General features: G+C 48.3%; 1 protein-coding gene and 1 long non-coding RNA gene across 3 annotated transcripts in view; both read left to right on the forward strand.

Annotated features, from left to right (window-relative positions):
* The window catches only part of FYCO1 (FYVE and coiled-coil domain autophagy adaptor 1), a 79,023-nt gene extending 68,985 nt beyond the window's left edge, over positions 1 to 10,038 (forward strand). The window contains exons 17-18 of the mRNA XM_023231844.3: positions 3,345 to 3,454; positions 6,041 to 10,038. Coding sequence (XP_023087612.1) covers positions 3,345 to 3,454; positions 6,041 to 6,116 — 186 coding nt within the window. The 3' untranslated portion in view covers positions 6,117 to 10,038. The remainder of the gene's footprint in view (positions 1 to 3,344; positions 3,455 to 6,040) is intronic.
* Positions 10,039 to 11,294: 1,256 nt separating this feature from the next.
* Positions 11,295 to 23,975, forward strand: part of LOC111555609 — a 65,320-nt gene continuing 52,639 nt past the window's right edge. For both annotated transcript variants that reach the window (XR_002735568.2, XR_002735569.3), the window contains exons 1-2: positions 11,295 to 12,501; positions 14,781 to 14,838. This is a non-coding gene — a long non-coding RNA (uncharacterized LOC111555609). The remainder of the gene's footprint in view (positions 12,502 to 14,780; positions 14,839 to 23,975) is intronic.

Here is a 23,975-nt window from a genome sequence, read left to right on the forward strand (position 1 = left end):
GAGATCCGGCCACTGCACTCCAGCCTGGGCGACAGAGCAAGACTCCATCTCAAAAAAAAAAAAAAAGAAAAGGATGTACCTTCTGCTATTGTGGGGTAGAATGTTTTTTTTTTGTTTTTTGTTTTTTGAGACAGTTTCACTCTTGTTGCCCAGGCTGGAGTGCAATGGCACTGTCTTGGCTCACTGCAACTTCTGCCTCCCAGGTTCAAGCGATTCTCCTGCCTCACCCTCCCAAGTAGCTGGGATTGCAGGCAAGCGCCACCGTGCCCAGCTAATTTTGTATTTTTATTAGAGATGGAGTTTCGCTATGTTGGCCAGGTTGGTTTTGAACTCCTGACCTCAGGTGATCCACCCACCTCGGCCTCCCAAAGTGTTGGGATTATAGGCATGAGCCACCGTGCCCAGCCGCAATGTTCTGTTATAGATGCCAATTAGGTCAAGTTAGTTGATGGTGTTGTTCGTCTTCTGTTTCTTCATTGAGTTCCTGTCTACTTATTCTATCAATTATTAAGAAAGAGACATTGAAATCTCCAACTATAATTGTGAATTTGTCCATCTCTCCTTGCAGTTCTACCACTTTTTGCATCATGTATTTTGAAGCTCTGTCATTAGGGGCATAAACATTTAGGATTATTGTCCTTTTAATGAACTGACATATTTATCATTATGAAATTATCCCTGGTAATATTCTTTGATATAAAATCTATGTTATGTGATATTAATACAGTCAAGCCAGCATTCTTTTGGCTAGCATGCTAGCCTGGTAATCTTGTTTACATCCATTTACTTTTAACCTATTTGTATCTTTATATTTAAATTGCATTTCTTGTAGGCATGATAGGGTTGGGCAGAGTCTGGTAATCTCTGCCTTTTCATTGGAATGTTTAGGCTATTTTCACTAACTGTGATTGCTGTTAAGGTTAGGTTTGAGTCTGCCATCTTGGTATTCATTTTCTCTTACCCCATCTCTCTTTTGTCTCTCTTCCTCAGTTTGTGAGGACAGTTGTTGGGCTCACCCTGTTCCTGTTTCTCAGGGAACACTATCCTGCATTGCCTGATAACCAGTGTTTTGAAAACTGTCCTTTTCATATGTTTTCTATTTTTTGTTTTGTTGTTGTTGTTGTTGTTTTTGTTGTTGTTGTTGTGTCCTGGGAGGGTAAATCTTAGATATTCTCCCATGCCTTTAAATATGTTGTCTCCACTGCCAGGAACAGCCAGACCCCTTCTCACTAGCTAACTTGTCCTAACTCAGCATCACCTTTTCCAGGAAGTCTCCCCTGGCATTCAGCCTCCTGCCTCCCACCCACAGGCTAGAATGGCACCCCTTGCCAGTTCTCCCCTCATGGTACTCTCACCCCAGTGTAACTGAATGTTTTCTTCTCTGTGATCGCCATTAAACCACAAGATTCCTGAGGGCAGAGCCCTTTGTGGGAATTCACTTCATTTTGGGAACTGTGTAGAGTTTGGGAGCATGTAGAGTTTTGAGAAATATGCAGCTGTGTTCAAGATTAAGTTGAGAAAGTAATTGCATCCTTATATTAACAACTATTTTGGATTCAGTCATTTTGTACAAGTTAAAAATGTTTAATAGGAAAAAATAAAAACTGAATGTAATAAAAATTGGATTTCTGAAAAAGAAGCTACCTTTTATTTTGTAAAGAATAAAAATGGTCACTTCTGGGGAAGTTTACCTCATTAGGAACTCAAAGTTGCTAAGATGCTGCTTCTGTCGTCTGTAGACCTTCTGGTCCGTATAACCATTTATGTGTAGTCAGTCTTAAATGGAAGTCTTAGGGACACTTTATAAGACAAGACCCTCTAGGTGCTAGTCACTTCTTTAAAAAAAAAAAAAAAAGAAAGAAAAAATTAAGGGCTGGGTGCAGTGGATCATGCCTGTAATCCCAGCGCTTTGGGAGGCCAAAGCGGGTGAATCACGAGGTCAGGAGTTCGAGACCAGCCTGGCCAACATGGTGAAACACTGTCTCTACTAAAAACACAAAAATCAGCTGGGTGTGTTGGTGTACACCTGTAATCCTAGCTACTCAGGAGTCTGAGGCAGGAGAATCGCTTGAACCCAGGAGGCACAGGTTGCAGTGAGCGGAGATCGCACCACTGCACTCCAGCCTGGACGACAAAGCGAGACTTCATCTCAAAAAAAAAAAAAAAGAAAAGAAATTTTAAATGTTGGTGGCTCTGGCCAGGCATGGTGGCTCACACCTGTAATCCCAGCACTTTGGGAGTCTGAGGCGGGCGGATCGCCTGAGGTCAGGAGTTCAATACCAACCTGGCCAACATGGTAAAACTCCGTCTCTACTACAAATACAAAAATTAGCCAGGCGTGGTCGTGGGCGCCTGTAGTCCCTACTACTCGGGAGGCTGAGGCAGGAGAATTGCTTGAACCTGGGAGGCAGAGATTGCAGTGAGCCAAGATCATGCCACTGTACTCCAACCTGGGCAACAGAGTAAGACTCCATCTCAGAAAAAAAAAAAAAAGGAAAAAAAATGTTGGCTGGCTCTGCCTTATCTCCGAGCATATTTTCAGTTTTTAAAATGAGGCCTGTGTCTTAGCTGGTAAGTAGGTTGAAGAGCCTACCCTGGTGGGGAAGAAGTGAGCCATTCAAAGACCTCCCCCGAGCCCTGGCCCTGTCCAGCACACACCCTTTGCACAGACTTTCTCTCTGACAGTGAGGCCCTTCAAAAATCGTCTGAAAAAAATCAGTATCACTGTCTCCTGGGACTAATTTCTCATTCTCAGGGAAGGTAGGAAGTGAATAGGAGGCTGAGGCACAGATGCGGGAGGATGAAAGAGTCCTGGGGCACAGGGACCAGCCAAAGCACAGCCAGGAGACAGGCCTAGGTGGAGCCAGGGACGTTGAGCCCGGAGGAGAGTGGGCCCAGCAGCTTTGTGCCTGGAAGGTTGTTATCTGGAAGGAGGTCTCAGCCTGTCCTGTGAGACCCAAGGGCAGCACCAGAACCGACAGGAGACAGCTGGACAGGTGGATCCCACCTAGACTAAGCTTCTTATCCTGAGGCCAGAAAAGGGTTTCTCCTTTAGCCCATGGAGTGTTCTAGCATCTTCTATGTTCAAGGCTAGGGGATCACTCCTTAAGGGTGCCAACCAGGTCATGATTCTGGAAGAAACTCATAGCCACTAGTCATCAACAGCCTCAGGGTGTGGGAGGGCACTGTGCCACTACTGGGGCTAGTCCCAGCTCCGGCCCTGCTCAGCTGTGACCTCGGGCAACACGCTCAGCCTCCTCCCCCAAAATAAAGGGTCTTCCCTGAGGATGCTGAGGGCCCTCTCAGCCTCTGTGATGTTTTTGCCTATCTGCTTTCCCTCCCAGGTCCTCATTCCCACGACCCGATGCAACTCCCACAAGGAGAACATCCAGGGCCAGCTGAAGGTTCGCACGCCTGGCATCTACATGCTTATCTTCGACAATACCTTCTCAAGGTAGGGCCGCTTCAGGCACCAGCTCCACATCTCTTCCACCTCATCTCAAGAGCAGAGGTGGACACTTGAAACAAATTATTTGTCAGTGACTTATTATTAATCATTCTTGATTGTTGACCACTCTCCCGTGGTGTTCCAGTGTTTGTTAGAGATTTTGTGGCACACAGGCTCATGCTTGCAGAATCTCACCATGTCACTGCTGAGGGGTAGAGGAGTGACACTGTTAAGTCACACAGCCAGTAGTGGAGCCAGATCTGAAACAGGCAGTCTGACCATTCTGAACTCTTAATAACCAAGGTGCCCTTTCCCTCTCTCTGATGTTGATTCCCATTGCCCTGCCACTGCCCTGCCCAAAGAAGGGGCTCAGGAAATACGATGGAAGGACTGAATGAATGAATGAACGAGAAAGGGAGGAATAAAAGAAGGAAGGGCAGAGCTTGAGATAAGCAGGCCCGAGACAACACCGCGAAGCCCCTGGCCGTGTGGCGGGAGCGGCAGGTGCCATCTCTGGGAAGCACTCTGAGAACCAGCTAAGGTTCAGGAGTGTATAGTTTAGAAGATGGGAGAGAAGCTGGACAGGGGAATGGGAATAGGGAGATGAGGTCAGAGGGACAGCAGGAGGGAAGCGGAGAGAGGACCAGCATTGACTGAGCAGCCAATCATGTGGACAAGGGTGGTTAGGACTGCTGGGCACCTGCCCCTGTTTATGTCTTCTGCTTCAGCACAGACCCCTTAACTGGAACTGGCTCTTTAGAGAGAACTGCCCAATCTGTTTTTGGCCACATTCTCTCTGAGCAAGGTCCTGGGCTACTGGTCACATCCCCAGCATGAGTACTTGGCTCTTAGCAGAATAACTAGACAGGACACTAGGGAAAAGCTATGTCATCCCCTCACCACCTCCAGGCCTTGAACTGCCAGGGCTTGTGGCCAAGAGTGCCCACCACAGGAGGGGTTGGAAGATGAACTTCCCACTTCGCCCCCTCCTGCCCCTCCCTACACTCCCAAGCGGAAATGAAAGCACTCCTGGAGTTAGCAGGACCTCATGGCATAGGCCTGTCATGGCCAGAGAGGTCTCTTTGGAGCCACCCTCTACCCCAAGAGTGGACATGAGCCCCGGCCCCTCTTGAACAGGATAGGGCAGTGGTTAGGAGAATGGGTTGGGGACCACCAGGCCCAAGCTCCGCTCTTCCCCCAGCGGCCCCTAGTTGAGTCTCTATTTCCTACTCTGCAATGGCAGCCACACTGTGGATTGATGGAGAGACCAAGGAGAGGTATGATGAGGGCAGAGCACTGTCCCAAGCCTGAGCACGTTCCCAGTTACCCCTGGAGGTGGCCATGGTGCCGTGACGAACTCTGGCCTTGGCCCCTTGAGGTCATCTCAGGGACCTACTTGAGATTTCCAAACTATGGATGTCAGAACTGAGTTAGCTGCCAAGTCAGAAAAAATCCGTGCTGGCCTCTGCCATACGCCTCCTCCCATTGCCTGCTCCTCACCCCCGCATACACACACTGTGCACTCCCCACCGCCAGCTGCTTCAGAGCAGCCACGTGAGGGAGGTGACATCCACAGCCTGTGACCAAAAGGACATTTCTGCACTCAAGCCTCAGGAGAGTCCACGGTGATGTCCCGAGACCTCCTGACCCTCACAGGGAGAGAACTCCACTAGACAGACAGGAAATAGGGCACGGGGCTCCAGCACCCACACCCGACCAGGTCACTGCAGAGACCACAGAGGCCTCAGCAGCAGCTGCCACGCCTCAGACTTTTTTTTTTTTTTTTATTATACTTTAAGTTCTAGGGTACATGTGCATAACGTGCAGGTTACATATGTATACATGTGCCATGTTGGTGTGCTGCACCCATCAACTCGTCAGCACCCATCAATTCATCATTTATATCAGGTATAACTCCCCAATGCAATCCCTCCCCCCTCCCCCCTCCCCATGATAGGCCCCAGTGTGTGATGTTCCCCTTCCCGAGTCCAAGTGAGCTCATTGTTCAGTTCCCACCTATGAGTGAGAACATGCGGTGTTTGGTTTTCTCTTCTTGTGATAATTTGCTAAGAATGATGGTTTCCAGCTGCATCCATGTCTCTACAAAGGACGCAAACTCATCCTTTTTTATGGCTGCATAGTATTCCATGGTGTATATGTGCCACATTTTCTTAATCCAGTCTGTCACTGATGGACATTTGGGTTGATTCCAAGTCTTTGCTATTGTGAATAGTGCCGCAATAAACATACGTGTGCATGTGTCTTTGTAGTAGCATAATTTATAATCCTTTGGGTATATACCCAGTAGTGGGACGGCTGGGTCATATGGTACATCTAGTTCTAGGTCCTTGAGGAATCGCCATACTGTTTTCCATAATGGTTGAACTAGTTTACAATCCCACCAACAGTGTAAAAGTGTTCCTATTTCTCCACATCCCCTCCAACACCTGTTGTTTCCTGATTTTTTAATGATTGCCATTCTAACTGGTGTGAGATGGTATCTCATTGTGGTTTTGATTTGCATTTCTCTGATGGCCAGTGATGATTTCAGCTCCCAGTTAACACCCTCCCTTTCCATTTCTCTTTCCTCAGGTTTGTCTCTAAAAAGGTATTTTATCACTTGACGGTTGATCGGCCTGTGATCTACGATGGAAGTGATTTCCTGTAGCTTCAGCACCTCGGTAACTTCACTTCATCCACAGGAAACACTACTCTTCCTCACCTGTCACATAAAGCATTTTTTTAAAATGTCAGCTGCTCCAAAATCATCAACTCTGCCCCTCTGGAAGAGAGGCCCCTGAGCTGCCCCTCAGAGGCGGCGTCCGGGGAGCACTTTGTGCTCAGCACTCTGCACCGGCCACTCTTAGCCCCCAAGGCTTTGAAGGGCTCAGGCAATGTTTCCATTAAGTAGAGACCCAACCCAGCTGTTCTCACACCCAAAGGGATGCTCTGCCAGAGGTATAAACACCCAGGAGACCGTCAGCCTCTCCTGGGAGCACAGTTGGCACTAGGCCTCCTGTGGAGAGTTTCACGGGCAGGGGTGATCCCAACTTCTGCCTGTGGAGAGATTTTCTGCCCTGCCCCACCAGGGTCTCACATCTTGGAGACCTGGGCTGGGTGCCCTGGCCATGCCCTGTGGCTGTGACGCCCTCAGGTACTCCCAGGAAGAGGAGGCACACAGCCATCGCGTGAGTCAGGGTGCCAGGGAACCCTCCTGAGATCCTGACTAGCCTCCTCCAGTCATGCTCTTGTCCCTCACTGCCCCAGTAAGCTGGAGGCTGCTCCAGAACTCAGCAGTGTTGGAGGGGCCTCTAAGCTGCACTCTCTTCCTGGCCCTTTTGTCTGGGTGATTCTGTCCTCAAATAAAGCGCTTCATCAGCCAGGCCTCTCCACAGCTCAAAGCATTGCCCTAAGAATCAGAAGTAAAGATAATCCAAGAACAAAACCCACTGTACTGGGGGCCTGCGGTGGCTGTGTGTACACCACATCTAATGCCCAAATGCCAGCCAGTGTGGATGTCGTGACCACAGAGCAGGCTTGTGCATTGGCTTTAGAGCTACTCCTCAGCTGATGGCCCACATTTGTTTATATAAATAAGAGCTTCTGCCCCGCCTGCAGACGTGTTTACTAATGATCATAGCCAGGATTAGAACCACTTTCAAACATTGGGGCCTTCTTAACAAAAGTCTTGGATAACTTAAAAACCAAAGTGACAGAGTAAATAGAGGCATGATGGATCCCTGGGCCCCACTCCCCTCCTGACAGGTTCCCCGACAGCCCATTTGCTCACTTCCTGCTGCTCAGCCCACACCTGACCTCTAGGAGACATCCCCCCTTGAGGCAGAGAGATCCTGTTGCCTGTTCCCAGACAAGAATTAGTTAATCTTCCCTGTTCTCTGTGGTCCTTTTCTTCTCCAACAGCAGATAGCTCACCTTGGACAGCTCTTTGTTCCTTGTTCGTGGAACCAGCTGCCCGCAGTCAGGTCCCAGGTTCTTCCATGGGTGAACAGGCATCTGACAAAGGTCCTACTTTGGCCAGGGGTGAGGGAGAGAGCCCCAGGCAGGCTATCCAAGAATCTGAGAGCTGGGCCCAGCAATTCCTCCAGCTAGCCTTGTGACCAAGTCCAGTCACACATTTCCCAAAGTTTCTCTTTGTCATAACCCTGGTCTGGCTGGTTTTGAGGGCTTGAGAATGGGTCAGGAACTCCAGGCGAAGTCCAACAGAGACCCCAAACCAACCACACACCAGCAGCCACAGCCTCACCACCAGCAAAGAGGACTATTGTGGGGCCACAGCTAAGGAGTCATTTCTGGAACGGACTCAGACCTTTAAACAGGAGAGTTGGGCACTTCCAGTCAGTTGAAACAAAGCATAAAGAATGGGGAATAGAACCTTTCAAAGAGGTTGCCCAGAGAAAAGCTGGGCCTCTTGCATTTGGCTTCCTTGGAGCAGCCTCTTCTGGCAGAAAGCCATCAGGTGCTCAATCATCTTCCCCTGGCCAAGGCTCTGACCATGCTTAATATTGGAATAGAAGTGGCCAGGCCCCCAGCGACTCTTCTTGGCCTCATGTTTGTCCTCACAGGCATGCCACATGGCCTGAGATGATTCAGAGCAAATCATGCTAACTTTGAATCCATCCAGCCTCTTGCAAAAGATAATCAGGAGTCAGCTTGTTCTCTGTAAGAAAGAAACTAATGAACGAGAACCCAGAGCAATCTAGAATCTTTGAGTGCTTAGCTTTCTGAGGATACTGCGGAGACTCTGGCCAAGCTGATGACCTTCTGAAATGTCATTGGCACCATGTGCAACAAGAACCACCATTCACTGAGTAGCTGACAGGTTTGGGGCCCGGGACATTCCATCTGAGGTCCTTTCTGAACATGTCACTCACCACAGCAGAAGACTAGTTGCAGCTTACCCAGAACCACTCCTCCAGGAGAGCTGGGTGTCTCGTGCACACCACCTTCAGCGCTGACTGCCGTTGTTCAAAGAAAGCCTTTGCTGCATTCGGAGGACTGCCCCGTGCCCCGAGGTGACTTCCTAACGATGTGGTTTCATTAGCAAATTTATTTTTTGTGCTGGGTGGACATTTGTATTTTGTTAGGTAGGTTCAAGCTCAAGTTTGCTGTGCTCTCTGCAGCTACAGAACATCTTGGCATATTTAAGAGTGGCTTTTATAAATAGCTTTATTCTGATTTTAATCAGATTCCCAACTTTACTGAGAATTAAGGACTGGGGTACTTTTTAAAAAATGGGAATAACAATTGAAGAACCACTGCTGCAGTTGGTAACCCTGGCTAGACTGAATTACACTAGAAATCAGCCAGAAGGAAGCGTCCTTGGGATCCCAGATCACTCTTTAAAAAAAGGGGGGGGGAGGGTGAGCAGCCCCTTGATGGCTCATCTCTCTGCATAACAGTCACGTCTTCATATCGATACCAGATGCCTTCTTCATCATGCCACTGAAGCCACTCACCCCCTTCAAGAACATACCAATCTCTGTCAGACGCACTTAGCTGCAAACAAGGAGGCATGTTTGGCACAAAGTGTCCTCCAGGTCCAAGTGGACTCTACAGAGTGCTTGACCTCAACACACTGGACTCCAGGTAGACTGGACCAAGAGCAGGCAAAGACACAGGAACTGGAAAACTCCACAGGGTTAGGAAAATAGAAATGAAAAGCCACATCATATAACTCAAGAATAAATAGTGTTTTGGAAATTTTAAAATTATCATCTAAGGTGGTGAAACTATTTCAGGCCCAAATGAAAGGAAATCCCCATTTGGGGATGAAATCACAGAGCCTGTGTTTTGTGATATGGTTGGATGTCCACTGATGAAATTTTAAAGAAGTTTCATTTTTAAAAGTGTACCTGATTTCATTTTTTAAAGTGCACATGATTCGACATGTGAGAATTCTTTAGGCCAAGAAACTGTCCTTGGCTCAGAGGTGTTGGGAATTAAAGCAGAGAGAAGCCATTCGTGATGCTGAGAACCAAGGATGGTCATGTACACAAAGACCATGGAGACGGCCATTCTTGTTTACAAAACACTTACCAAGAAAGCACTTTGTAGGGGAACCTTAGCAAATTCTCATTTCATTACGTTTCTTCCAAGGAAACAGGAGAGACTGAATTAATAATTCTCTCTTTCCTCTTAAGCACTTTTAAAATAATAAAGTATATCTTGAAATTTTAGGAGGCATCTCTGATTTAAAAAAAAAAAAAAGAAAAAGAAAAGAAAAAAAAGAAAGGCTGCTTGACGTATGTTATCCAGAGACACTCTGCCTCTGGTGGCTGCAGAGCAACTCCCAAGCCTCATTTGGAAGGCTTAACATTTGGAATTGCACTTTAATTGATTAATCCTCAATTCATGTGGCCTTACGGGATGGTGGGTCTGGGACCCCAATTCATTCTTATCTGCCAAAGAATTATCTAGAAGCACATCAAACACCAGCACCCCACCTGCACAATGGGGGTGGAAAACTTTTGTATCCCTAAGCATATTATTTTATAGTGTCTGCCATGCCCTGTGGAAATACTTTATTTTTTAACCTCAGGATTTAAATAAAGTAAACACTACGACATTTAGACATTTGTCTCTCATTTTTGGGGGATATAAGGTGCATGACAAAGTTATCCAGAGCTGAGTTGGAGTTGAGCTGTGCTGCTGGGAAATAGCGCATCTTTTATGGTGGCTTTTCAGGGGGACTTTAGCCAGCAGATGTTCTGGGAAGTTTGCAAGTGGCCTGGCACCTGGCTACTTCCAGCCTGCTGTGAGGGTGGTGTTTAGACCTGCCTGAGACAGCCTGTCTTTCAGTCCATGCTGCTACGCCCTATGGGCTTCTAGCCCTCAGCTCAAATGTCCAGATCTCCCAGGGCACCCACAGGGCATTTCGAACAAAGAAGAGACTTCTGAGTTTACCGGAACAATGGAGCTGGGGAGAAGCATCATGGATGGCCTAAAACCACGATTAGTCAATATGAGGTACAAAGCTGGGAAGACTGCCAGGCTGAGATGGCTGGCAGAGGAAGAAGTCAGCCCTCCCATTCCCGCATACCCTTCTCTGGCTGGGTCAGCAAAGAGCCTGGACAGAGGCCCAGAGGGGCGTGTCCTGGTCAGTGCTGGATGTTGGACTGAGCTCAGGCTGGGCAGCCCACCCACACTCACCTCACACCCCCACTCCACGGATGACCAGGGCTGTGTCCGTGGAGTGCTCTGCGCCTCAAAAGAACACCTCCCCACACCGCCCTTTCACTGCCTTTCCGCCAGCCCTCTCCTGCTGCCAGACTTTCGTTTGACCTCTTCTTTAATCTTTTACTCCATGGAAGAAGTCACATTTTCTGTAACTCTGGTTCTCTCCCAAGGGTAAAAGACAGTGTCTCCTTCATCTTTATCTTCATCTCCCTCCTCCCTTCTCTCCCCACCGCAGCAGGAAACATGCCAGGCAGGAAAGGACTCAAAAAACACTGAATTGACCTCACGGGTCAGTCCCAGTGCCCTGGGTCGGCCAAAAAGTCATCAGCATTCCCATTGGCAACTAACCCTGCCAGGAATAGAGGCTCCTGAAACACTCCGGTGGCAGAGAAGGGAAAGGGTGGGCCTGCAGGAGGAGATATGGGCAATGATAGCTGGTCACTCAGTCCCACTCCCTGCACCCCCCCTTATGTCAAAGGTGCCCTCAGGCCGGGCACAGGGCTCACGCCTGTAATCTCAACACTTCAGGAGTCCAAGGGAGGAGGATTGCTTGAGCCCAGGGGTTCAAGACCACTGGGCAACACAGTGAGACCCCATCTCCACATTTTTTTTTTAGCCAGGCGTGGTGGTGCATGTCTATAGTCCCACTCAGTAGAGGCTGCAGTGAACCAAGATCGTGCCACCCCACGAGTGACAGAGTGAGGCCATGTCTCAAAAAAATAAAAAGGTGCCCTCAAATCAAGTCTCTTTCTAGTAACCAGGTTGAAGTAATGGCAGATAGTTACTCCAACTGCCCCAAATGACACAGCCAGAGAGTTTCTTTGTTAATACAACAGTCCTTCCTGAGGCTTGGGGGTCTCATGGGCTGGGGGCTAGCACAAGAAACAGTTGAGACACACGTAGATGTGTGTGCTGTGCATCTGGGGCTGGGATCTGGGGACCTCCAGGTCAAAATCCTCCATTGCGTCTCACCCCACCCTGCTAAACTGCAGAGTAACTCAAGATGACCCAAGCCTTTGCTGGAGGATTTCCAAGCCCTCCACTTGATTCCAGGTAGTCTGGGCCCAGATCAGTGTTCGCAGACTCTGTGGCACATAGAGGTGCCCCTCCCCTCCCTGCCACAGCTGCCGGGTGAGGGCTGAGGATGCAGAGACTCCCGGGTGATTCAGAAAGCTCCTCACAGCAAGGTCAGCCCTTTCAGTTTGAAGATGCGTGGGAAAAATCTCTTGCCACCCACACACATCTGAGGAACAAACAGATGGTGAAACCAGTAGCCCAAGATGAGAAAACGGACTTTTTTTTGAGACAGCAGTTGAAGCTGAAGCCTCAAAAGCCAGGGGGAAAGCATAGCGATTATGAAAGACATTCAAAGTGGGTTAGGGGTGAGAGAAAGGTCAGCCTTTTACTTTTCCCACACCCGCTGGTTTCTGAAGAAGGATGGTAACGCGAGCAGAAGGGTGATGGCCAACCTCTGGGCTTTGATGTGTGTCCCCTCCTCGCCCGCCCCCATCCTGCAAGCTCTGGGGAGGTCGGAGACTAGTGTGGTTTCCTCACGCCTCCCACCATGCTGGCACTGAGGTTATCTCAGAGTTGACAGCCCCATCTGAAGCCTGGAATGAATTAAGTCTTTTTCAGCTAAAAAATGAACAAAACCTGAGATGCGTGAGTGTCCTTACCAAAAGGAAGCCCTCTTTTCTAGAACAGGTCTGTCTTCAGGCCTGTGGGTCCATAGAATCATCACAGAAAAAGTGATTTCAGGAGGCCTCCCCCGCCTTCTGTTCCCAAGGCCGACTCTGACTGAGCCTCGGAGGAGAGAAGGAAGCCATTTCCGGGAGGCCAAAACATCCATCTTCCAGGTCAGTGGGGCAGGTGCTGTCTTCTCCCTGGCTTGAGAAATGAAAGCTGGTGAGGGAGAACAGTGGGGGTGGGGTGCGGGGATAAAAGATAGGAGAGCAAAGAAGTGATAAGAAAAGAGGGGTAACAGAAAGGGTCTCCCCAAAGGCTGCAGGGAGGGCTGGACCCAGGGCTGGTTAGCAGAAGCCATCTTTCTCGTCGGAAGAAAGTGGCAGTGAGAAATGACAGTGTCGGTGTGGCTGAAGCTGCCCGGTGCATCTGGTGGAGGCAGCACTTTAATGTAAGCAAGCCTGGACCGTTGAGGGAACAGACACCAAAGGCAGTGACTGCCAATGTGGAAAGACAAGCCAGTTTGTTCCTCTGCCTCGGAGGTGGCTTCAGGGCCCTGCAAGCTTTCACAAACAGGGCCCTGCATGCTTTCACAAGCAGCTGGGGCAACAGCCTCAGTCCAGTCCTCCCACGAGGCTTGTGAAAGAGAGACAGGGTTCCTATGTGGAACCCAAGGTCTTGGAAGAGGCAGCTCCTCTCCACCAGCAGGGATGCCACCCAGCTGTTGGGTGGTCTCAGAAAGAGGACCACACATTCATGCCCTGAAGGTGACCAGTGGAAGAAGGACAGGGAGACCAGAACTGGTCCTGGATCAGGCCCCCATCCTCTTTGGTTATGCAAGTTTCAGGTATTGAGCAATCAGGAAAAGCCCAGGACTCAACCAGGGCTCAGTTTTGCTCCAGAGTCAACTGTTCATTTATTCGGTGTCCGTAAATAAAAGGAAGTTGCATAGAGATTCTTAGAAGAAGGTTTTCTCTTGCTTTAGTTACCTGAGGGCCTATTAAAATGCAGATCCAGCCAGGTGTGGTGGCTCACGTCTATAATCTCAGCATTTTGGGTGACCGAGGCAGGAGGATCACTTGAGGCCAGGAGTTCGAGGCCAGCCTGCGTAACATAGGGAGACCCCGTCTCCACCAAAATAATTCAAATACTAGCCAGGCGCCTGTAGTCCCAGCTACTGGGGAGACTGAGGTGGGAGAATCCCTTAAGCCTGGGAGTTTGAGGCTGCAACTGTAATTGCCCCACTGCACTCTAGCCTGGGTGACACAGTGAGACCCTGTCTCAAAAAAAAAAAAAAAAAAAAAAAAAAAATGCAGATCCATGGGCACCACCCATTTCAATTCTGGTTCATCAGGTCTGGTCCATTCACATGTCCTCCAGGTGAGGCTGGAGCAGGTGGTCCTGGTGAGCATTGCTGCGTCACCACTGATTTGATTAGAACTTAAGGAAAGGAGGAAATAAACTAATTGATCTGTCTCCTAATTTAACTCTCCCAATAATCCTTGAATCTTGGAACTAGGCCATCTTCCTCAAATCCATTAGCCCAAGCACTAGGGTGCAATGATGGAAATTTCAGTCTTGGAGAGGAGGATGTTTCTAAATGAATCTATTCTAAGGGTATAAAACTATTCTAAGGGTATAAAACTATTCTAAGGGTAAAATGGTTTACAAACATAACTTTTTTATGGCTTATATTTTTATTCAAGGGGTCTGGTGCCAACTGGCAGATCATTTGTGAGTGGAAAAACATCCCCTTCCCCAAATCCAGAAGAGTTCCATGCATGTCCAAATTTTAAGAAATGGAGAAAGTATCCAGGGTTATGGGCTGGGGAGATCAGGTTAAGAAGGAGTTCCTAAGCTGGTCCATACACAGAATCAAAGGTCTTTGAAAATGGGTGGGCGAAAAATGGCATCTTTACCCTAACTACTAACTAAAATTTAAGTCTTCCTTCAATTATGAATAGAGACAACATGCCACACGAGTATTAGCAAGACCTGTCACTTTGTCACCAGTAGAAATGGCAGATATTTTCATATTACATGACAATTTCTGCAGACTCTCAAAATATCATTTATGTTTATTTCCACTCTGAAATGAAGGTTGTCATTAGATCTGATAGATTTTATGCAATGCATTAGTAAAGAGACAGATGTTTTACTAGTTCATATATCTGCTTTAATACTTGGAGAATTGTATTTCAATTTAATTGGTTTGTAATTCCATTTATTTTATTGTTTGCATTTTAAAACGTTCTGAGAAAGGGGCTATAGGCTTTGTCAGATTGTCAAAGGTGTGGATGAGGCCACAAAAAAAAAAAAAAGAAGTTAAGGATCTTTGGGTTGTGGCAGGTCCTCATGAAAAACAAGAGAAAGATCAGCTCATTGAAGCACTGGTTTGTTAATAGTAACGATAGTAGCATTGTTTAATTTGTATAATTGTATACTTTGCTAGGCTCTTCCTGTAAGTCAACCTGCTTTTACAGATGAGGAACCAAGACCCAGGGAAGATGGTAAGTCTGAACCATTTACAGAACATGTTACTGCTACTGCATTAGGCTGAGACAACTGTAGGAATGGTTTTCTCTAAACCATTCTCATTTTACTTGAATATAGATTATCTGATGATTTATAAAAAACTTTTTCATAAACCAGGATTTGCCATGGCAGCCCTTGACCTTCAGACCTTTACTGTGATTGTTAATACTAAAGGCTGTATCAGTTACCTGTTGTCAGAATAAAGCTGCATTGTTCTGCATTATTTGAAGTTGGACAACCTCAAAACCGTGGGTTAAATTACTAAAGATTTATTTTGCTCACGAATATGCAGGTTGACTGGGGGCTCTGGACTCTTGGTGGGCTCACTCCCTTGTCTGTCCATGGTCAGCTACGCCTTGAGGCTGTGCTCCCTCATGTCTGAGGGTTAGCTGCTCATTGGCTAATCGTGGCTGGAGTTGACTCCTACATCTGTGGTCAGCTGGTCAAAGGAAGGCTGGCTAGTCTAGGATGGTCTTGGCCAGACAACTTGGCTGTACTCCACGCGGTCTCCCTGACCCCAACAGGATAGCCTGGGCTTATTCAGATGGCCGCTGAGCAGGTTTCCAAGAGAGTGAATACAAGTGCCCGAGCTTTGCAAAGCCCAGCCTCAGACCTGGTGCATCATTTCAACAGTGTTCTGTTGGTCAGAACAAGTCATAGGCCAGCCCAGATTCCAGGTGTGGGCAAAGGGACTCCTCTGGATGGGAGGAACTGCAAGGTCACTTTATAAAGGGCACAGGGACAGTAAGGGGTAGAGAATTCGGACCATTTTTGTAATAATTCTACCAAAGAGTCAGATAATCTTCCCTTCTTGCACATATTTCCACTTCAATTTTCATCCTCAGTAAAACATCTGCCTTCTCCTGCAGATACATTCACACAAGTACACAAAAATACACACAACGCTCTTCATGGCCACAATGTCTGTGATAGCAAAAAAACAGGAAAGAGTTTGTTCAAAGTGGGTTGGATTGAAGCAATATATGACGGCACCCTGGGAGACTATGTGATGAACACTGCTCACACCCACGCAACATTTCCTGACAAAGACGCTGGACACAGCAGTGGCTGCCTCGGCAGATGGAGCTGTGGGGCTTTGGAGTTGGTGGCAGGAATAAGATGCTTTTACTTTTCTCTTTATACCTTTCTATGTCGTATGAAGTACTTTTATTAGGTTTCAGTTTATCTTTTAAACTGTGAAAACTAATTTCTAAAAAGACATTAACGTCATCTTACGGCCATCTCAAATTCCCAGTAAAAAACGAAATGCCCAATTCCTATATGCTAAAATAATTACACAGTTGTTGATGTCTTTCTGCATTCACCAAAGGGGTGACTTACTCACCAGCCAAGCTGAACGGCATAAAGCCATGAGCAGGGAGGGCCTGGGAGGAAGCCACAATATGGCCAGGGTTCCTCTTCCCCTGCCTAGGGGCTGGCCCAGCTAGGGCCCCCTGTCCTCCTGACTCAGGGCCTCTGTGAGAAGAGCTATATCCAGATCATATGGTGCAAACTGACCACTGGAACATCAGTGCTTGAACTTCAACTGGGGAGAAAGTACAACAGCCTGTAAGAGGTTGGGTTCTAGAATCAGAAAGACATGGATCCAACTCCTGGTGCCACTACCTACTTCCTCTGGCTTGGGACAAGTCACTTAGCTACTCTGTGCCTCAAAAATGTGATAGCTTTTATCATTGAGAAAGACATCCACACCTTGTCCAATCCCTTTTACTCTCTTGGCTCTTTTGCTTCCTTCTGGGCATTAGTCAACTAGTCAAGTTGGGGGACTGAGTGATTGGGGTCATTAAAAGATGAGTTAATTTACAGAGCAGCCCCCTTTGATGATTTTAAAACATGGCCCCAGAGTTATCTGACGCCCTTCCCATAAGAGGTGGAGTCTTGACTCCCTTGACTCCGGGCTGGCCTCTGGCTGCTCTGACCAGTGGAAGAGCAGAGGGACACTGTGGCTTCTGGTGCCATGTCAGAAAAGGACCTGCAACTTCCCCCTGGTTTTCTTGCATGGGGAAGCCAGCTGCCATGTAAAAGGTCTGAGTACCTTAAGCCCTCCCTGCTGAAGCGGCCATGTGCTGGGGCCCTACTCGGCAGCCAGCATTAACTACTGGCCCTAGGGCATGGCCCTCCAAGTCAAGCTTTCCAGTGGCCACAGCCCCAGCCAATATCTGACTGCAGCCACATGAGAGACCCCAAGCTAGATATGCCCTGCTGAGCCCCTTCCAAATTCGTAGCCCACAAAATGGGGAATAAAATAAAATGGTTATTGTTTTTATAACACCAAATTTTGTGGCAACAGTTACCAGGACACAGCTGAATTAAATACAAGCAAGATTCTTAGAATCACTTTTTTCATTTAATTACAAATGGGCCAAAAAGAGATCATCTAAATATTTTTGTTTGTTTTATTGGATTACTCCTGACATGTTATCACAGCAAACCTGACGCAAATTTCGCCTACACATCATTTTTCCACATCCTCACTTTCCATTCATTTGCTCCTCAGCCAATCACAGTCTGCCTTGTTGATGCCTGGGAAGCTGCTCCTATCCAGGTCGCTGCCAGCTTCCACTCTCTCTTGACCTCAGCTCTTCCCATGCTCATGGCTACCATCTTCCAGGTAGCATCCCCGGTCTGGCTCTCTGCTGATCCTCCCCTCCCAGGGGCAGCACCACCAGCCACCCAAATGTGCAGATTCACAACCCAAGTCATCCTTGATTCCTTCCTTTCTCTCAATTCTAAACTTCACCATTGTGTCTACCCCCAGAGTAAGTCAAAAGCCATCCATCTCTCTACACCACAACCACCACCTTCACTCCAACTCCGCCACCATCATCTTTTTCCTGAACAACTGCAACAGCTCCTGACTGGTCTCCCTGCTTCCTTGCACTGCCCCTAACCCCCAGCCACCACCCTTCTTCACCTGGGGGCTTTAGAGATCTTTAAAACATAAATTGGATCATGCCACACCCCACTTACAAATCTTCCTGAAGTGGAATAAATCAAAATTCATCATCTGTGCCAGAACAGCACCCCTACCTTCCTCTCTCATCTGACTTCCCTCTCACTCATAACCCTCCAATCACCAATGACTCTTCTTTTAGCCATTTAACTCTGATGGTCACTTTCCTGGCTCAGAGACACCTGTGAGAATTAGGGGTGATGGTCCCATCTCATTTCAGGCAACATCAGTTTTCCTGTGGTCCTTAGAGACTTCCTGGTTTCCAAAAGTTGAACAAGAGAAACCCTGGAGCTCACTGCAGCCTTTATCAACCTCTGCAGAGCATTCTGAGCCACCTGGATGATTACCCCAACTGAGAAAGTGCCACCCACGGCATGAGGCCTTTCCGAGCTTGCTGCTCTATCCCCAGGGGACTCTGTCCCTCTTTCGGTTCCTTTGGTGAGTGGTGGCCTAACCACACAGAGGAAGAGTCTATCTAGTCTCCATTTCTTATTTTAATTTTTTAAAATTGTGATTTGGGGTTTTATAAGGATAACAGCATGAGTTTTTAGGGGAATTGCATGATGTCTTGGATTTGCTTTAAAATACTACAGGAAACTTTTTTTTAAAAGGAAGAAGGTAAGGAAGGAAAAAGAAGGGAGGGAGCAGATGAAACAAAGAAGAGGAAAGGAAAGAAAATTGGGAGGTGTAGCTGAAACCAAAACTGGACAGAATGTTAATCATTATTGAAGCTGGGTGAGGGGTATGTGGATGTTCATTATACCAGCCGTCCCCAACTTTTTTGGCACCAGGGACCAGTTTCATGGAAGACAATATTTCTGTGGACCTGCATGCAGCATTGGTGGGGAGGTGATTTTGGGATGATTCCAGCATGTTACATCTATTGTGCACTTTATATTATTATGACATTGCAATGTATAATGAGATAATTATACAACTCGCCATAACGTAGAATCAATGGGAGGCCTGAACTTGTTTTCCTGCAACTAGACGATCTCATCAGGGGGTGATGGGAGACAGTGACAGATCATCCAGATCATCAGGCATTAGATTCTCATAAGGAGTGCATAGCCTAGGTCCCTTGCATGTTCACAATAGGTTTGTGCTCCTATGAGAATCTAATGTCGCCACTGATCTGACAGGTGGCGGAGCTCAGGTGGTGATGTGGGCGATGGGGAGCAGCTGTAAATACAGACGAAGCTTCACTCACCTGCCTGCCACTCACCTCCTCCTGTGCAGCCTGGTTCCTAACAGGCCGCAGAGCAGTAGTGGTCTGTGGCCCGGGGGTTGGGGACCCCTGCATTAATACTATTCCCTCTGCTTTTGTGTATGTTTTTAAATTTCTGTAATTAAAAAGTTTAAAAAGGAAAGAACATGAGTGGAGAAGTCCTAAATCAATTGCATGCATGGACACTTCACCAGAGAGTTGACAGTAATGTCCCACAGGCATGAGTGCTGCAGGGCCTTGCCACACGCCGCCCTCCTCCCCTGCTTTCTATAGTCATTCCTGTCCATTCTTCAGCTCTCGGCTCAAATGCTACCTCCTCAGGGAAGCCTTCCCTGCCTCCCCTTTCCAGAGCAGATCAGAGTCCCCTGTCACACTCTCTAGCATCCTGTACTGATAACCATCAGCTTGTTCCTGTGATGGTGTGACTTGTGTCTGCGATTGTGAGCTTCATGAGCACCACGCCTGTGTCTGCAGTTGCTCACCACCTTGCCCAGTGCCTAGCGTGTACTAAATACTCAATAAATGTTGAATGAGGCTAATTACAGCAACAGTTGAAATGCCGGGCCTACTTGTGGCCTCTCCAGCACGGTAGTCTCAGGGTGGGCAGACTTCTGACACAGCAGCTTAGGGCTTCCAGAGCAAGCCTCCCATGGCACAGGATGTGGAAGCTGCCAGCTTCTTCTTCTCAGTCTGTACCCAGACACTGGCACAGCATCCCTTGCACCAAATTCCACTGGTCAAGCAAACCCAGAGCCCACCCAGATTCAAGGAGAGGGGACATCAACCCCATGTTTTGATGGGAGGAACATCAAAGAAACTATTGCTCCTTTCTCCCCTGCTTCCTGTAGGTCATCTTTAATCCACCCAGCTGACTCACTGTCTGCAGCTGTTCAGAGTTCAGTCCCTGTCTTTCATGCCTAACTCTCCAAGTCTCCGAACATTTTCCATTGCTGTAGCTCTTTCTGGCCTCAAAGACTGTCATAACATCATGCAAATGCTACAGACACGGCTCTCATGCTGGGCACTGTACCTTTGCTGGGCGGACACATGTGAGCAAGAACACGCACAGTCCGTGGCTGCTTGTTGCTGAGGGTCCAAACACAGGAGTCAGAGGATCAATCAGTAGAAAGAAGAGTACTAGGGAATTACAAATGAGAGGAGTGCTGTGAAGGAAAGGGACAAGCAGTGTGCCACACAGGACGATGATGGGGCTCTAACTGGCACTCTGGGACTTTGCCACATCATCTTGCCATGCCACGCAGTGAGTCACATTAGCAATTGCCATAGTACCTTTTAATACGAGAAGGGACGCTTCCGCCAGCTCTTGACTGAGGGTTGTTTACACTGTTCAGAAATTTCCAGATGACCTAATTCAGATGTGCTTGAAATGTGTATTTGAGGTCTAGAAAGTGGAGAGTCTGCAGAAGGACGCTGCAGCAGACGCAGGAAGAGACAGGTTCCTTGAAACACCTACCTGCCCACAGAGCCTGGCCTGAGCAAGGGCCGCTGGTGGAGCAGGCACAGTGTTTGTCCAGGTGGTCAGGGGCGGGGCCGTCCTCAGGCCAGGGAATCCAGGCAGCAGCCACAGCTTTTCAGGGAAGCCTGGAGGGTGACTCCCAGAAGGAGATGCCAGTCCCTTGGCAGGGGAGGCTCGGGAGAGCTCCTCAGATCTGAGCCTGGGGTCTGGTGAAAGCCCCAGCCCAGGCAGACCTGGGACTGGGGCCTAAGCCTGGCCACCTAGACCCAGAGAGGAAGAGCCAGGGTGGAAACCAGCGCTGCAGACCACTGGCCATGGGCCCACCTGAGAGGCCAGCATGCCCCTTGAGATCATCTGACTGGCTGCAGAGGAGATCTGGGGTCACGTGGGGACAGTAGTGAGTAACGCCTGGATCCCACACAGGGAATCTGACCTAAAGCCACATCTTGTACGGGGCCCGGAAAAGTTATTCATGGGTCTTGAATCTGAGAGAGAGGAGACAGGGAAGGGAGAGGCAGGGGAATGGGGCAAGGAGAGGAGGAAAGCCAACAGCAGGAATTCTACGGCTCAGACGCATGCCTAGGTCCGGGGTTAGGTCCTTGGACCTGCACATGCACACCTCCGGTGAAATCTGTGGCTTCTTCATGAAGGAATTAAGGCTCCACAGCCATATGTATCTGGGGAAGAGCCTGGGAGAGGTAGCAGCTAGGAACCTTCTCGATTCTGTGAAGATGACGCCATCGTCCTTGCCAGCACACCCTCATGTGCATTTTTGAAGAAGGGAGTCAGCAGGGCCTTGGCTGTGGCGTGTTACCATTTAGCGTTTGCATGGCATGGTCAGTGGGAGGAGTGCTGGCCAAGCCCGTGCCTGTCCATCTTTTCAGCCCCTGGTCCTCAGCACAAAGTCTGGCTTGGCAAATGCCGGTCAACCCTCCAAAGCAAGGGCTGGTTTGTCTGACCATGTCAGGCAAAGCCAATTACTAACTGCATGGGCTCGGATGAGTTACTCAGCATCTCTGAGGCTCAGCTCCTTCCTCTGTAAATCAGTGTTAGCAATATTCTGGGAGAGATTGTGACTGTCTCATATACCATGGGGCCCCTGGCATTCAGCTGGTGCCCAAGCATATCTGCTGAATGCTTAGGTTATAACGAGACAGGACCCATGCTCTCAGCCTTCTCAGCGGAGTTCTGTGACTGGCACCCAGCCAAGCTATGGATCTCCTGCATACCCAGTGTTCTTACCCATCCAGCCTTAGGTGGGCTCTTGGAATTGGCAGCCCCTGGTGAGAAAATTGTTGCAGGACAACTTCTCTAGAAGGAGGTACTGAGATGGAGTTTGGGGTGCAAGGTGTTTATTAGGAATCAATGCCTGTGGAGGGATGTGAGAAGAAGCATGATTGGGCAGAAAGAGAACTTGAACTGCCCTGAAGGCTCCACAAAGCCCTGGCTTTGGAGAGTCAAACAGCATTTGCCAAGCCAGACTTTGTTCTAAGGACCAGGGGCTAAAAAGACCGACAGGCACAAGGTTGGCCAGCACCCCACTCACTGACCATGTCATGCAGATGCTAAATGGTGACGTGTGACAGCCAAGGCCCTGCTGATTCCCTCCAATGCCAGTGCATCATGAGGGTGTGCTGGCAGAGTGCCCTGGAGTGGAATCTGCCCATCAGAATGCCACCATGGGACTGAGATGACACTATTCTCTGTCTCACAGGCACCAGAGACAGGTGACCCTGGGAAGACCTGGCTTGGGCAGGGCGGCTCTGCAGCGGAGGCAGGCCCTGAAGAACTGGCAACCAGAGGGCCTGTGCCGACCACACTCCCTACAAGTTCTTTCTTGAGGCATCTCCATATGACCATAGAGATTTCTTGCTTAGCTTGTGGTACTGCAATTGAGCGTATACAATTAAATATGTGGAGAGGACCTCATAAGGAATCACTTGTTGGAAAGACACATATTTGCATGTCACTTTTAGGCTTTGATAATATAAAAGTCAAAGAAAGGCATTAAATGGGTCATTTGCTGTCTGGGTTGTCTGTTCCAATAATGTAGGAATGATTAGAGAACTAGCTCATTGTTCCAGGAGCATGTTGGATAGGGACCTCAACTGGAAGGAGGAGCACATGAGATGGGGAGAGAGAGAGACTTGATTGCAGAAGCACTATGGCGTGTTTTGGCTGGGAGGGGAAGTCTAAGGCTGTGGTACTTACTAACCACACACAGTGACTAAACAATCAGTGACTACTCGTTGAATGGAGGGAAAGATTTTTTTTGAATATCTAAAACATGTAAGGCGCGGGTGCTGGAGCCCATGGTTGCTTCTCTTTTTTCAAAGTCACGGGGAGCCCCTGAACAGGCGTCACACTGAGACAGGCTGACTAGTGTATAGGAGAAGAACCCTCCGGTGAAGTTGGAGTGGCCAACTTCAGTGAGGGACAGAGATCTGTGGGCACTGGAGCCAGGCTGGTGCTGGGGGATGATTTCGGCTGTGCTTTGTTCTGGACCCCACAAGAAGCTCCAGTTCTTGTGAGGCCAACTTAGAACTGGAAAGCCAAGCAAACCCACTCAAAGATTGCAAACACAGAAGAACCATCTGGAAGTGTGAGTTCCATTTCGCATCGATGAAGCAGAAAGACTGTGGTGGTGTCCAAAGGTGTCGACTCATGAATGCTTCACGACAGCCTTGGCTCTGTATTCAAGTCAACACCATCACAGAAACCAGGATGCCACCCATAATGGTCATACTGCAATGGCGATGGCCTGGGGGAAGGTCCACAAGACCAAAAGGGAAGGAGCTCACTGTGGGCTGCTTCCTTCCTTGCTCAGGACTCTCTGCAACAACGACAATGAGCAAATGGAAGAAGTTACAGCCACTCAGCTCTCTCAGGAAGCAACCAGGGCAACTCACAAGGCCAAAGCCCTGGACATCAAAACTGGGAAAAACACTGGTGTCCAGTCCTGGTTTAGTCAGTTCCTGCCTTGACCACCAGTCCCCCAGGCTGCCCGTAGATAGCAGGACAACATCACTGCCCAAAGGATGTAATGTCCCAGTGCTCAAGATTGGCAATCTTTATTTTCTAGAAGTTTTCTAGCTGCTGAACTCTGACACATGAAGTACATATTTGAGAAATGATTAATTTTAAATGTTTATAAAGATATTAATTCATTATATTGTTCCTACTCCACATAAGGCATTTGTGTGTGATGAGGAGGGTGGGCATTTAAGACATGTACCACAACAGGTCCACGCAAAGCTACTTGTCCAGGCTCCCACCTGGGGAGGCTCCATAATTGTCCTAGTGAGGCTGTCCTGCGTGAGGCTCAGCACCACTGGGACTCCCATGACAGAGCGTCAGAACCGCAGTATCTAAAAATAAAAGCCAAACTCAGCTGTGTTCTTTGCACCTAACTGCACAATGTTATTTAGGAGTG

This window comes from Piliocolobus tephrosceles, chromosome 2 (genome assembly GCF_002776525.5).
Source record: "Piliocolobus tephrosceles isolate RC106 chromosome 2, ASM277652v3, whole genome shotgun sequence".
NCBI lineage: Eukaryota > Metazoa > Chordata > Mammalia > Primates > Cercopithecidae > Piliocolobus > Piliocolobus tephrosceles.